The 16,728-nt window shown below is 36.8% G+C and overlaps 1 protein-coding gene across 6 annotated transcripts in view; it reads right to left on the reverse strand.

Annotated features, from left to right (window-relative positions):
- Positions 1 to 16,728, reverse strand: part of SLC41A2 (solute carrier family 41 member 2) — a 134,873-nt gene that overhangs the window by 20,174 nt on the left and 97,971 nt on the right. For all 6 annotated transcript variants that reach the window (XM_036865600.1, XM_036865602.1, XM_036865599.1 and 3 more), the window contains 2 exons: positions 14,351 to 14,482; positions 13,172 to 13,320 (listed from right to left, as the gene is read on the reverse strand). In XM_036865600.1, coding sequence (XP_036721495.1) covers positions 13,172 to 13,320; positions 14,351 to 14,482 — 281 coding nt within the window. The remainder of the gene's footprint in view (positions 1 to 13,171; positions 13,321 to 14,350; positions 14,483 to 16,728) is intronic.

Below are 16,728 nucleotides of genomic sequence, written 5' to 3' on the forward strand. Positions count from 1 at the left end.
ACAATGGAGAAAAAACAGTCTCTTCAATAAGTGGTGCTGGGAAAACTGGACAGCTACATGTAAAAGAATGAAATTAGAACATTTTCTAACACCATACACAAAAATAAACTCAAAATGGATTAAAGACCTAAATGTAAGGCCAGATACCATAAAACTCCTAGAGGAAAACATAAGCAGAACACTCTTTGACATAAATTGTAGCAATATTTTTTTGGATCCGTCTCCTACAGGAATGGAAATAAAAACAAAATAAACAAATGGGACCTAATTAAACTGAAAAGCTTTTGCACAGCAAAGGAAACCATAAACAAAATGAAAAGACAACCCACAGAATGGGAGAAAATATTTGCAGTCATGCAACTCATAAGGGATTAATCTCCAAAATATACAAACAGCCATGCAGCTCAATATCAAGAAGCAAACAACCCAATCAGAAAATGGGGAGATCTAAATAGACATTTCTCCAAAGAAGACACATGTGCTTCTCCAAGAAGCACATGAAAAGATGCTTCTCCAAGAAGCACATGAAAAGACGCTCAACATCACTAATTATTAGAGAAATGCATATCAAAACTACAATGAGGTATCACCTCACACCAGTCAGAACGGCCATCAGCAAAAAGTCTACAAACAATAAATGCTGGAGAGGATGTGGAGAAAAAGGAACCCTCCTACACTGTTGGTGAGAATGTAAATTGGTACAGCCACTATGGAGAACAGTATGGAGGTTCCTTTAAAACCTAAAAATAGAGCTACCATATGATCCAGCAATCCCACTCCTGGGCATATATCTGGAGAAAAACATAATCCGATCAGATACAAGCACCCCAATGTTCACTGCAGCACTATTTACAATAGAAACAACCTAAATGTCCATCGACAGATGAATGGATAAAGAAGATGTGGTACATATACACAATGGAATATTACTCAGTCATAAAAAATAATGAAATAATGCCATTTGCAGCAACATGGATGGACCTAGATATTATCATACTAAGTGAAATAAGACAAACAGAGAAAGAAAAATATCATATGATATCACTAATATGTGGAATCTTAAAAAATGATACAAATGAACTTATTTTCAAAAAGTAGAAACAGACTCACAGAATCAGAAAATAAACTTATGGTTACCAAAGGGGAAGGATAAATTAGGAGGTTGGGATTAACATATACACACTACTATATATAAAATAGATAATCAACAAGGACTACTGTATAGCACAGGGAACTCTACTCAATATTCTAATAACATCTATGGGGAAAAAATCTGAAAAAGAATAGATATATGTATATGTATAATTGAATCACTTTGTTGTACACCTGAAACTAACACAATATTGTAAATCAAGTATACTCCAAAATCAAAAATTTTAAAAATCCATTAAAAATAATAAAGTTTAGCATTCTGTTTAAGTGGTTAAGATGTTTAAAAAACCTACTGTTATAACACTTAAGTAGTCATTTATAGAATATTTTGTTTGTATTTGTTAAACATGTAATATTACGTTTTAAAAAAGCATCATCTTCAAATTGTTTTATGTGTATGTTTCACCTCTCCATCGGATTTATTCTCTCTTTTAGATGAGAGATCTTGTCAAATATTTGCCCTATCACCCAAACAAAGTACACTCAATATATCTGGAATCCAATTTAACAAATATTTATTTTTATCTAACATAGAAAACACTGTGATAAGCTTTCTGGAGCATTTAGAGAAGAATAAGACACGGTTATTGCTTTCAGTGAGATCAGAATCTAACTGAAGAAATATAATTGAAATGCCAAAAATAATCCAAGAATAATATAAAGCTGAATATTCATTTTATAAATATTTACTGTACCAGGCAGGGTCTGAATGCTGAGTCTAAGATGATGAATAAAACATAATCCCTGAATGAGCCTGAACTGGAAACACAGTCTGCTGTCCTCTGGGAAAAAAATGGAAGGGACCTTTAGCAGAGCTGGAAAGTAACACCATAGGGAACCTAAACTGAAGTTCTCCAGAGCACTTCCCAAAGCAGATGACTCGCGGAGGTTGATTATTAACCGAAGATTCTCAGAGCAAAGAGATGAGCACACAAAGTAGACAGCTTCCACCTAAGACCAGCAAAGTAACAGTTATGGTTACAGATAAAAGAACGGCTTTGGACTTTCTTTTGGCCAACCAGAACCATTGCCAACACTTCATATTATACCTGAATTAATGTTACAGATGAAATAAAACAACCTGTATCTAAGCTAAAAGAAAAGGCAGTCTGGGGCTTCCCTGGTGGCGCAGTGGTTGAGAATCTGCCTGCCAATGCAGGGGACACAGGTTCGAGCCCTGGTCTGGGAAGATCCCACGTGCCGCGGAGCAACTAGGCCCGTGAGCCACAGCTACTGAGCCTGCGCATCTGGAGCCTGTGCTCCGCAACAAGAGAGGCCTCGATAGTGAGAGGCCCGCGCACCGCGATGAAGAGTGGTCCCCGCTCGCCACAACTAGAGAAAGCCCTCGCACAGAAACGAAGACCCAACACAGCCTAAATAAATAAATAAATAAATAAATAAATAAAATAAAGGAATTCCTAAAAAAAAAAAAGAAAGAAAGAAAAAGAAAAGGCAGTCTGGCTACCTAGGGAATCATTGGGACGTGTTTTCTTGGTCAGGCCTGAAAAATCTTAGGTTATGGTAGTGAAATATATTCCACTCCCTTCTTACAATACTTCTAATTATTCTTGTTTATCTCACACTTAATGTTTATTGTCCAGTGTCTCAAATGTTTCAACCCAGCCACCGTCCCATCAGATGTTTCAATAAATAATTCAAAGACCCCTCCTCCCAAAAGGAATTACGCTGATGGACTCAAACTGAAAATCAGATACCCCATCTTCAAGAAGAATCAACGACAGAGGTGAAGGTCTGGACAATCCTTAATGATACCCTGCAGCTTTGACTGAGTGAGGAACAAGAGTGGAGACTGAGAAAGTAAGAAGTTCCCACACTCCCAGGAAAAGACTGATCTTTAGCCATGGTAACAAGAAGCCACCAGAACGGCTTTTAAATTCATTCAATCAATAAACAACTTGCCTTACTGAATGCATTTAGAAGGCAGCCGATCAGTGATAGTCCTTGCTTCTGAAGTAGGCAATTAGGAACAAATCCGGTCCAATAAATACACCTCTGAAGACCAACTAACAACAGTAGTCACACCCAAGTATCCATATCTCTACAGATGACATAGGCCTACTCAAGTTTTTGAATATCTGCCCATCCCTGAACTCCAGGCATCCCTAAAACCCTATAAAAGATCAGTAATTTGCTCTGCTTGGAGAGATTTCCCCTGATCCTTTACAACAGTGAGCAATAAATTAAATTTTGTTTTTTTACTTTGGATAGTGAATGATGGTCTCATCATCTTTTGATACCCATTAAACACTGCTTTTAATAAATGCAAAAATCTTTAGAGACCTTTTGCTTTTACACATTTCCCTAGACGGTACAAAAAAAATCACAACTTAGATTAGCCTTGTTATGCAGAACTAACACAGACATTTAGCTTTAAAATAAAAAAGAAGTATGGTGCTAAACATCTATTTTTTTAAATAGCAAAAAAATTTAAATTATCGAATCATTCAAGTCAGTATTTTCTGGCTGAATATTCTGGGGTCACAATCAACCAAGATTTTATTCTGGCAAATTTCTTGAAAAATAGTTTTTATGCTTTCCAAGTAAGTGCTTTCACATAGCTGTGTTATAAGATTTTTTTTTTTTTTCCAGATGATGTGAAAATTCCTCTAAGTCATGTCTGCAATTTCAGCAGAACTTGGAGCACAGGCAGTAACATCCTAACCAGCACACTGGGAAAAGAAGACTCGGCTTCCCTGGTCCTAACTGCATCCTCGTCAGGTTTGACAGGATGGAAAAAAGCTCCCTTTCTGAACGCCTTGCTCCACAGGGCTCTGGCATGCCATGCCTCCAATGAGGCAGGCAGTCATTTCATCTTCTGTGCTTACTGGCCTGGAGCCCAAGCATACCTGTCCAGAGAATTAATCATAAATATGGATTTAGGAAAGTGTATCAATTTTAAGACCCTACAACCTAAGCTATAATAGCATAACACACTATTGTATCACAAAAAGACAATCACGGGGCTAAAAAGGAATCTCAAAAAATCACCTGTTTCAACTTCCTTCCTTCACCATATTAATCAACTCCCAAAGTTAAAGTAGCTATTTTTACAACTAGAAAAAAAATTCTTAGAACTGTAGGTCCTCCCTTTACATTTCCTTTATCATTCTCTTCACACTTTCCATTCAACCCAAGCTGACAGACAGAAACCAATTACGAGACAGAGGCAGAACAGTCACAGAAAGAATAAAGAGATCCTTACTTTCCAGTTGGAATCTGGTGGACTTAAATCCTGAGGAATGAGGAAAAAATGTGAGTGAAGTCAGGCAACCTGTTAAAATCTCCTGGTTGCTTAGATATTTCCTTTGAGATGCCATCTGGGAATAGGATTGACTCAATGTCGTAATAAAAGACATAACCGCACCATTTAATAGGGGCCTACTATGTGCCAGGTATTATATCTGCTGTGCAAAGAGGAATCATTATCCTCATTTTACAGGCAAGAACAATAAGACCCCCCAAGGAATTAGGTAACTTGCCCAAGGCTAAGCCAATTAACTTGCTCAGCTATTGGGTGGGTATCCTGGGATTCCAATTATGGCCAGGTTGCCACCATATGGCTACATTTTCCTTACTTAGAAGAATGACTCCAAGGAATGAGTTGGGTATTAGAATCATGGTAGAGACTCAATGCTAGATTCCACAGGATCTGATCCACTCAGTGACACCCTAAGAGACTCACTGCCCCAGTAATTCACAGCTATTAGAGATGATGACATTAAAATGGTAAGACAATAATAGCACCTTACATGCATTACCTCATTTCATCCTTATAACAACCCACAAAGCAGGTCTATTCTTAGCCTCTTTTTACAGCTGAGAAAACAGATGAGAGATTACCTTGATCAAGGTGACACAGGCAGTGAGTGGTGGCAGTGAGTGGTGGAAATCAAAGCTCAAGCCCTGGGCTTCCCTGGTGGCGCAGTGGTTGGGAATCTGCCTGCCAATGCAGGGGACATGGGTTCGAGCCCTGGTCTGGGAAGATCCCACATGCCGCGGAGCAGCTGGGCCCGTGAGCCACAATTACTGAGCCTGCGCGTCTGGAGCCTGTGCTTCGCAACAAGAGAGGCCGCGATAGTGAGAGGCCCGCGCACCGCGATGAAGAGTGGCCCCCACTTGCCACAACTGGAGAAAGCCCTCGCACAGAAACGAAGACCCAACACAGCCATAAATAAATAAATAAATAAAATTTTAAAACAAAACAAAAAAAAAAGCTCAAGCCCTTCCACATTATATGACACTGCATCAGAGGAATGTGTCAGATCTCTCAAGTTTGTTGGGAGTGGGAAAAATGTTGAAAATCATCGTTCTATAGAATAAAATGAACTCTTCAGTCTGGTCGGCAAGACCCTTCATGATCTTGTCACAATCTGTAGTTTTCAACCTTATTTTCCATCACTCCCTTTCATAAAGGCTATGCTCCAGAAATTTTCTTAGTATTTCTGTAAATACCCTGAGTCTTCTCATTTACTTAATGCTACTTCCTTTTTGCTGAAGTGGCATTTTCTGTGGATTCCACAAAACAAAATTTTATCCATTATAAAGGTTCCCTCCCTACCTAGAAATATACTCTCCCACTATTGAACTTCCGTAGCACTTAGTCCTTCTCTCAGGACCTATTCACGTCCTTGACTGGATTCCTACTTGACTTCAGTAGGCACAGATTCCATATAAACTCTGTGGAACAAATGCAATTTGGAGGCAAAACACCTGGCTGGAAGAAACATGAAGATCTAATGAAACCAGAGAGAAGAGGCAGCTTTAAGCCTCCAAGAACTGCTATCCTGAAAACTATGAGCCTCACTAAGAGCAAAACAAAGTGTCAAACTTATTCTTGTAAAACACAGTGGTTAGGATTGTAGACTGGATCTGGACTCCGTCTTGCTGAGTGGACTTGGACCAGCTACTCAACTTCTCTCCAGGTTGAGTGCCTCATGTGTAAGTGGGAACTAACAGTATAACTTACCTCACTGGGCTGTGTTAAGTACTCAGTGAGTTCATACATGTAAAGTACCTAGTACAGTGCATGGCTCAGAATAAATGCTATATAAATATTTGCTATTACCATTTTGGAAACTCTTAAATATATATATTGAAAAAGTGGCTCAGAACACCAAACCTCAAGAAGGGATCTGTCAGAGACGGAAAATTTTCAGAATGAACAATTTAGGTGATAAGGAGATAAGCCGGCTTTTAATATAAGAGAGCCAGTACTCTTTTCCTCTCAAAAGTTGCAGATCAAGAGGAGATAAAGCTGAACACTATAAAATCACAAAGTCAAATTATGGCAGAAAGAGGCAAATACAGACTTCTAGGTAAAATACAGAGATATTAGAACACAGAGTGCACCCAGGAACATGAAAGAGACTGTTTTAGGCTGAACAAATGTAAAAATAGATAGCTTCTAACTTAAAAAGACTAATTCAAAATTAGCTATTTGGACTTGGAATACAATTTTTAAGGAAAACAACATTTCATGTATTGCCTGGGTTCTCTGGCTAACCCATAAAAGCCAATTTAACTTAATATTACCTCAGCAGCAATTATAGATTTTAATATTAAAGACTGTTTTAGTTGCCAAATAATGTTACTATTAGCATATACATTATTAATTAGGTACAACAATGCTTTGTAACAAATCATCTTTACTGTAGGAGTGGGAATTCACAAAGTCAACTATTAGAAATGCAGGAAGGGATTTGAGTGATAGCTAGGGCCACTCTACTTCCTGGTTTGTCCCGGATAGTCATGGTATGCTTGTGACTCTAATCGTAATTATTAACAGCTCCCTTTCATTCTCGAAAGTGTTCTGGTTTGGACTAAAATTATATGGTTACCTTAGTGTTAGTATCTTCACCCTTGTGTTACAAGTGAGGAAACCAAGCCACAGAGCAGGGCTGTGCCTTAGACAAAGTTATGGACTTAGGAAGGGACCAGAATTAGAACCCAGAAGTATCTAGGAGTCTTCCTATTACACTGCCTGGACTCACCAGTAACAAGGTAATGGCAGTGTCTGCTATGGGCAGGATTTGGACAGCAGCAATACACATGAGATATAAAGTCTATGCGAGCAAGGCTCTCCCCATCCTCGAGGAACTTCACAGGGTCAGGAGCTGAGGGCTGAGAGATTTAGGGGATCTCTGTGTACCTAAGCCTGGCCTAGTTCTCTGTGCACTTGTGGTTTCTTGTCCACCACCCCTACTGATGTGGGAAAGATTATGAGAGAAATAAATTCATTTTGGACATGTTAAATACTCTGGTTCTGTGAAATCCAAGTTGTGGGTTCAGTGGGCTAATTTGACACAGATGAAAAATTCTGTTCTAAAGCCAGTGACTGTACCCTTAGCCACAGCTAGCAGTCTCACAAATGCTGACTGATGGCATAGAAGGAAGAATGGGTAATCAGCATGGTCAGCTTGGTGCTGACCCATCCTTAATGTTGAAAAAAAAAAACCCCTTAAAATGCAGTGTGGTTGGTGGTATACTAAATATGGATGCCTTTTGCACATTACTCCAGCCTTGACATATTCCAACTACTCTGATTGCTCTTGGGCACCGGGCGGGAACATGAGTAAGAGTATAATCCATCACACCTACTGACTGTGGTTCAGTGGCCTTAATGACACATAACAAAAACACATTTGTTAGGTTCCTTCTAGTTTCAAGACACATAATAAATACCTAAACAACGAAATGTGTGTGTGACATGTAAGTAGATTTTTAAAGTTAAACAATAGTTTCAAAAAATGGAGTCAGTGTGCACTTAAGATGAACAAGACATGAACTCAACTATTCTAAGTCTCAAACAATTTCAAACTCAAGTTTACTTTTTACTTTTCACTTTAAGTAAGAAATAGTCAGCTACAGGACCAAAATTAGGAAGTCAATATGCTCTGAAAAACCTTAATTTAAAAAACTCCTGGGGCTTCCCTGGTGGCGCAGTGGTTGAGAATCTGCCTGCCGATGCAGGGGACACGGGTTCGAGCCCTGGTCTGGGAAGATCCCACATGCCGCGGAGCAACTAGGCCCGTGAGCCACAATTACTGAGCCTGCGCGTCTGGAGCCTGTGCTCCGCAACAAGAGAGGCCAAGATAGTGAGAGGCCCGCGCACCGCAATGAAGAGCGGCCCCCGCTTGCCACAACTAGAGAAAGCCCTCGCACAGAAATGAAGACCCAACACAGCCATAAATAAATAAATAAATAAAATAAAATTTTAAAAAAAAAGAGTAAAAAACTCCTTACTATGTAAAAATTCAAACATACACAAAAGTTCACAGAATAGTACACATTATCCCCACAGCAGTCTCACATTCCATCCTTCAGCTTCATCAATTTTCAACTCATTTCCAATTCCCTTTATCTAAAGCCAACCTTGCACTTTCCTCGGATATCAAGTCATGTCATCTCTAAACATTTCAGTAAATCCTTATAATTTTGACTGAACCCTGATAGAATTTGTGGTATTTTGTGTTTTATTTTTCATTGCCTTTTATTTTATTTCTTTTTTAAAATAATTTTAAATACCTAGGTCAGTGAAAGAGAGAAAATTTGAGCAAGGAGAAGAAAATTTAGATTTTTCAGTTTTTCTGGAATTTCTAGTACCTAAATACAGTTGTAAACTTTTCTCTTCCTGAAGGGGGTGACAGAGCTAGCAAGATACAGTCATTCAGTTTAACAAATACTAATTGAGCACTAGGAATGGGGCTGGGTGCTAGAGATTAAAAAAATGTGTAAAACAAAGACCCTTTCTCTAGAATGGGTGAGACAGACACAGGAACAGATAATGTCAATGTGAAGTAGAAAAGCTAGGATAATGGTATTCACAAGGTACCATGGGAACAGAGAATAAAGGCACCAAATTAGGTATTCAAGAAAGGCTTCCAGGAAGATGACATCTGAGTAAATGCAAAAATACTGCAAAGAACTGTCATGATGTCACTATAATAAATTCAATATCAAGTTTCTTTCAAATGGATTTCCTTCATTCAGTTGGTTGGGGAAATTAGGTGGTGTGGGGAAATTTCCTTAAAGAATGTTAGTCTGGGAAGAGAGTAAAATATCAAGAATTCAAAAAACAACCACTCTATCATGTCTTGTGGAGAATACCAAAAGAAAAAAGTCTTGGTCTCTCCCTTCAAGGAGGTAGGAATCTAGGCAGAGAGAAATTAAACAGGCATTAGAAAATTTTACTATATAATATTCAATCAAAATATAGAGTCTAGTTATGGGAAGACTGGTGTGGACTGAAATATTTGAGTAAGGGCTGGGACTTAAACCAAGGTTTTGAATATAAATTTAATCCAGATCCAAAAAGGAAGTCAGGCAAGTAAAGAATATTAAAAGATGAGTCTTAAGTGGTGAAGGAGTCTTTGTCTCTAAAAAGTCCATATTTAGGGACTTCCCTGGCAGTCCAGTGGTTGAGACTTCGCCTTCCAATGCTGAGGGCGTGGGTCGATCCCTTGTCGGGGAACTAAGATCCCACATGCCTCATGGCCAAAGAAACCAAAAAAAAACATAAAACAGAAGCAATATTGTAACAAATTCAATAAAGACTTTAAAAAATGGTCCACATCAAAAAAAAAAAATCTTAAAAAAAAGTACTTATTTATTCTGTCCATCTTTGGATTGAGTGAAGTAGGCAGGGGAAGGTCAAGATTTTTTATCTCAATCTCAGTCTCTAAAGAGATGTGTGAATGCGTGTGCTCATGTATGTGTTATATATGTTAGTGTCAGAGCATGAAGATTTGATTTGACAATTTACAATCTGATTCTAAGCTATTCCACTGAAATAATGCACAATGTCAGGTGCAAAAACAAAGACCTACTCTGGCAGATTATCTGATTCTTAGGGAGAAAATAAAAACTAAAACCCATAAAAATGAAAGTTGTAAAAGACACATAAGAAAATTCAATCAATACTATAAAATTAAAAAAAAATCCAACTGTTATTCAGAGATTAATGGCCGACCATTTACAATTCCATGTTAATAACAATGACAACAACAATAGTGTCAGCTAACACGCATATAGCATCTACTATGAAGCAAGCTTTATGTAATTAATTCATTTAATCCTCAAAAGTGACTATGAGTTAGGTAATACTATAGATCTTCCTTGACTTATGATGAGGTTACATCCCAAAAAACCATGATAAGCTGAAAATGCTGTAAGTCGAAAATGCACTTAATACAACTACCCTACTGAATATTGTAGCTCAGCCTAGTCTGCCTTAAACACACTCAGAACACTAACATTATCCTACAGTTAGACGGGCAAAACCATCTAACACAAAACCTATTTTATAATAAAGTGTTGAATAGCTCATGTAGTTTACTGAGTCCTGTACTGAAAGCTAAAAACAGAATGGTTGGGTACAGAATGGTCTGAAGTGGATCGGTTTATCGGTTGGTTGCCCTCATGAACACGTGGCTGACTGGGAGCTGTGGCTTGGTGCCACTGCCCAGCATCATAAGAGAGCATCATACCGAATATCACTAGCCCAGGAAACGATCAAAATTCAAAATTCGAAGTACGGTTCCTACTGAATGCGTTATCGCTTTTGCACATCATAAAGTTGAAAAATTGTAAGTCGGACTGTCTGTATCCCTCCCACTTTATAGAGGAGGTAACTGAGACACAGAGAGATTAATAATTACTCTCCTCAACTCTAGTTTTTCAAACTTTACTGGTCAGAATTTAGGTCAGAGGTTAACAAAAGACATATAGGAATGCTGTGAGCGTAAGGTTGAAATCTAATATTTTTATGAATTCAGAAAAATTTCTTATATCCTTCATGAACATAAGAGAAATGATGCATGATAGTATGTTGGCACAGAACCATAAACATAAACATCAAATCCATCCATGAAGTGAAGAGGTAAAGTTACAAATAGGAACTTGCTCTAAAAATGGCATGCTTACAAACAGACCAAAGAATAGTCTCTTAGATATTTCCCATAGGATTGAGGAATGCATCTTTTTCATAATACTTACACACATGGAGAACATAAATTATAATAAATGACCATATCATATGTAGCAATAAAGATAGCCAGTAGTAAAAATGCATTTGAAGTAACTGTTGTCCCTACTGAATAGTAGAAAAATATTACTCCCGAGGTGGAATTAGTTGCTTTTTCTTCCAAGCTCTGACAGCAAATTACGCGTAGCTATTCCCAGCATTTATATTCTATTACAATATAATATAGTTATTTGTTCTTGTAGTAGTCTTCCCTCCAGGCTATGAGTCCTTGAGGATAGGGTCTGAATTTATTCATCCTGGGATTTAAAGCCCATCCCTGCATCTAGTAGAATGAAGGTTTATTGAATGAATAAATGAATGAATGATTTGATAAGTGACTTTTAACAAAATCTTGGGCGCTATAAAGCATTACAGAAAAGTTAAAAATATCAATTAAGTCCTAAGGGTTTTTGTTATTTTATGAGTGGATTCTTGTCTCCTCTGTCTGGCATTTAAGGCCTTTCTACATTGGCCCTAATCCACCTTCTTAACCTCATCTTCTCTTCTTTTAGTTAGATCCTCTGTATGAATTACTTGCTCTTTCTGGCATAAGCTCTGTGCTTTCTCATCTCTATGCTTTTACTCAGTAACCTCCAAAAGTTTTAGCTTATGCAGCCCTTGCAATATAAATGAGTATACTTACATAACACTGTGCTAATGTTTACTGTAAAGCAATCATAAAAATAGGAGAAAATAGACATTTTAAGCAAATGAGGTAGACATATATAAATAGAAGTTTTAATCTTCTCTTTCTGTACACAATGCATTGTTTTGCACGTACTTCACTTTAAAAATCACTGATTTATATCAGAAGGACAAATCTCAGAGAGTATTTGTGAGAATGAAGTAAATCTGTACATGTAAAGCACTTAGAACAATGTTGGTCATACAGGAAACACAGTAAATGTCAGTGAATTTCGTTAACATCATTATCATCAATGCAGTTTCTTTCCACATACTTATCCTCCAGCTCCACTCCTACAAACCCCCTGAAGGCCAAATTCAAATGTTATCTTTTCAAAGAATTATTTGAATGCATCTCTTAAGTTAGGATTTCTCACTGTAGGAGGTACCAAATCCTACAGAGCTTAGCAAGAAGCCATGGCTAGGAAGCCAAAATAAAGCTGGAACAGTTGAAAAAAAATTTAGGATGGGTTTATGGAAAATGAGGTAAATGAAAAAAGATGTGATTATTAACCCAAAGAAAAGTAAAATACACAAAAAGGAAATATAATACACTATCCGGCTCTATAGTAAACAATGTTTAGATAGACCCAATAATAGAAACACTGACTACTAATTTAACCCAAAACTGTGATATAACCATATGGGAAAGATGCTGCATTATAACAGCCTCCAAATCCTCAACTTTTATTAGCATAAGTCTAAAGAAGATTAATCATGAACTAGAAATTTAGGCATATTACTTTAAAACTTTAGATAAATACCAGAAGAAATTTAAGAACAATAGGGAAAAAGAGAAGATTTTCTTTCTAGAAGCTTCTAGAAAGATAAAAGTAGTTTTGTACCACGAGATCAGCAGTGAGAATGGCATGTGTTGTTCTTTTCAATGGTAGTAGGAGAAATTAAAAAGCAAGGAAGCAATGCCTTCAAAATTCTAAAAGAAACAATTCTATATCCAGTCAAGCTATTCATGTAAAAGCATTTTACAAAATGCAAAGACTCAAGAATTTTTCTCCTATGCAGCAGTCTTTCTCAAGAATTTATCTGAAGATGTGTTCATACAAAAGAAGAGAACAAATAAAAGGGAAGACATAGAATCCAGGAAACTGGAAATTCAACAGTTCTATTGATCAAATCATATTAAAAGTTATTGGTTTTAAGAAGATCAAATCAATAAGAAGGCATTCAGCTGATTTTTGAAATGTTAAAATATTTCTTATGCCTTTAGATTTACAGTTACACTTTTACATCAATCTGAGCATAAAAGAGATTGCAAGAGGTTTTAACTCTTACCTGTAACACAGCAGCAAATAAGTATACTACTACGAAGATTACAGTTAAAGAAGTGTGACCACTTTTCATCAAATGAATAGTGTAGAGGAAAATTAAATGCCCAGGTATCACTAAAAGCAGTAGAACTTGAGCAGACTTATTATTTACTCCTGTAATATAAAATGTAAAAGTTGTTAAAATCATATTTTGGTGAATAATAGGTCACAGTTGTTAAAATTTGAGGATTACTTCTAGTTACTGTATTGCATAGAATCACATAAAATTCAATTGCTAAAAATAAATTTTAACTATTTACAATTCACTTAATTTTTAAAAATTCTCCCTATATGTTATATATTAATTAAATAAAAGGTGGTTGATAAAAACTTGCTATGCAGAACACTTGTCAAACTATAATATCTATTATAAAAACAGAGGAAAGACAAAAGAAAAAACATGAAGTTCTTAAAGTACTGAAATGTGTTTTTTTCCCTACATCATTTAATTCCTTTTTATTGATCATTTTAATGACTAAATGACATCTCATGATCTTCTAATAGAGGACCTTTGGTTATGAAATGTTTTAATTCTATTTTTCCTTTAGAATTCTTTCATTGCAATTAAAAGACTGGGCATTTCTGATCCTCATTCAAAAGTTACATTTATTACATTACATTTATTTTCGTCAGAAAAAAAAAGTTGTCAAGAATTTAAAATTGTGGTTTAGGTTTTTGGATATCATATGCCTGGGACATAATAATGTCCTTGTAACTGAGGTTATCCCCTCTCATTCTGCTTGTTTGGGATCAAATGCCTACATTTAGAAAGGTCCAAAAGATTAATATACAAAAGACAGATGGTATATCTGTCTCCCTAAATCACCTAACACTGCTTTCTTATATGCACAAGGTTCCTCTTTCCTGACTCCTAAAACAAGATATCCCAGAGAAAGAGAAAAGAGAAAAACTATACAAAGTTCCTCAGCAACTGCAGAATTGATCCAAATTCTTTTTTTGTTGTTGTTCACTGAGATTTAGTGAACAAAATCTATTCTAGTATTTAAAATCTATTTAGCTCTCAGAAGTGGAAAACTATGTGATATTCACAAAAAAAATATGTATTCAACAAATGTTGCCTGCCTATACTCATAGAGAGCAATAGTTCCTGAAATAAAATATGCAAAAATCCACAAGCACCTACCTGGACCAAAAAAAGTTCTAAATGGGTAGTAACCACCTTTGGGTTCATCAGGCAGTTCTCCTGGAATGCTGTGTAAATGGAGATAAGTAGAAATCCTGCTAGCCTGAATGGCTACCAAATTACCACCAATACCTGAAACATAAGGAAAATAAACAAGGTAGTTTTCTTCATATTTTAAATAATGTGCATACATTCAACCAAATACAAGCCTGTTTATGTCACATCCTGGGCCAAGAAAACAAAGAAACAAAGAATTCTTCTGAAATGTTGATTTATTAAATGTTGAGGTAGATATTCCAAAAGCATAAAATCACTGCTGTAAAAGACTCATTCATTATTCTTTCAAATCTAACTCACTGTTTGGTCTGAAAGCAGAGTAAGTAATTTTTTAAAATTACTATCACAACCAAGATATAAAACTAGGTAACAAGATATTTCATGTTTATCATCTTAATGACAGGGAAAACAAGCTAGATTTACTCAAATAGACAAGGCTTGATACGTGTCTTCTCAGGTTACTAAAGAAATGGGTATAAGACACTGAAAAAAATACTCAAGAAAGTCATCTTTTAACCTAGATTATCCTCTCATATACTCAGAGGAAGGGGAGTTGATGCCTAGAAGTAAAATGAATTCCAAAGGGTGGTAAGTGCCCCCAAGGTAAGTTAGGACACCCAAACTCTTTCTCCTTTGACAGATTATGGGAGGAAGAGGTAGTAGTCATAAAAGCAAGTAGGAAGGAAACAACTGAAAATTTCAAATTCTTTAATGCTGAGTGTGGGCTAACATAACCATTTAGAACACCTGGGAACCCTAGACACAAGGGGAGTCTACATTCACGGGTCAACTATTTCTGCAAGCCTCCCCTGGGCACTTGTGAGACAGACTGAGGTAGGACAGAACACTTGAGAGAGCCGACCTCGGTGGCACACAGCAAGAAATCACATCCATTTCTGACTCCCTCTCTCATATGAAACAAAAGCTGCTTGAGGTGATGAAGGAAACACTCCAGCTACCCGACCCCAGGCAAAGATCAGCTGCCACTGGAGGAAGAGTAGAAGCAAAAGCTGTCTGCTGCTGGAGAAGTGGAAGGAACTCTTCCTGCTTAAGACCAATCTGAGTAATTGATTGGTCTTAAGAAACATTGAGAAGGCCTCACCTCTGTGGACCAAATGCATAGGAACTGCCTAAGATTGAGACTAGTGCAAGAGAATCCCAAACCCCATCCCATGCCTTGCACCATGTAACAAGCATCAGCAACCTACCATGAGAAGAGAAGCAAGAGCACAGATAGTTAAGCCTTTCATGCTCCAGACATACAGCGCTCCAAGCTTCACACGGAGCATAAGGTAGCAGGAGCTCATTGATACATCTGAAGTCAGTGGTGCACTGAAGGTAACTATAACAACCACAAAAACCAGACCCAGCTCAACTACTGATGAGACTCACACAGTCCTCCATACTAATGACCTAATAGAAGAAAACGCCTGCCTTTAAGGCATAAATAATATTTATCTCAATCTCCAATGTTCTTTTATACACAATGTCCAGCATTTGATAAAAAATTTCTGAGACAGTAAAAAGCAATAAAGAAAACAGACTACTGTCAGGAGTTAAGAAGCCAATAGGACCAGATTCAGAGAGGACTCAGGTGTTGAAACTATCTGACAAGAACTTTAAAATTACTATGATTAATATGTTAAAGGATCTAGTGGGAAAGAGGTTACAATATGCATTATTAAAAGATGGGAACATAAATAGGTTAAAAGTAAAGGTACAGAAAAAGATATACCATATAAACACTAGTGAAAAGAAAGCTAGAGTGGCTGTATCAATATCAGAAAGATGAAAAAAAAGACTTTATAACAGGGGATATTACCAGAGAGAAAAACAAACATTGAATAATGGCTGAGGAGGTCAACTCATGAAAAAGACATAACAATCCTAAATGTAGTTGCACCTAAAAATAGATCTTCAGAATACCCACAGGAAAAACTGATGAAACTGAAAACAAAAACCAAAACAAAAACCCCAGACAAGTTGGTATTTATACTTGGAGACTTTATCACTCTTGTCTCATTAACTGGTAGAATACACAGATTTTTAAAAAATCAAAACTATACAGAAGATTTTAACAATAATAACAACCAACTTGATCCACAGGACATTTATAGAACACAACACCCAACAAAAGCAGAATACATATTCTTTACAAATATACTCATGGAACATTCAAGCAGATAGACCATACTATGAGCCATAAAACAAGTCTCAATAAATTTGAAAAAACTGGAACACATAAAGTATGTTTTCTGGCTACAACAGAAAAGATAGATATCTGAGAATTCCCCCAAATGCTGGAAAGCAAACAATACACT

This window comes from Balaenoptera musculus, chromosome 10, assembly GCF_009873245.2.
Source record: "Balaenoptera musculus isolate JJ_BM4_2016_0621 chromosome 10, mBalMus1.pri.v3, whole genome shotgun sequence".
NCBI classification, from domain to species: Eukaryota; Metazoa; Chordata; class Mammalia; order Artiodactyla; family Balaenopteridae; genus Balaenoptera; species Balaenoptera musculus.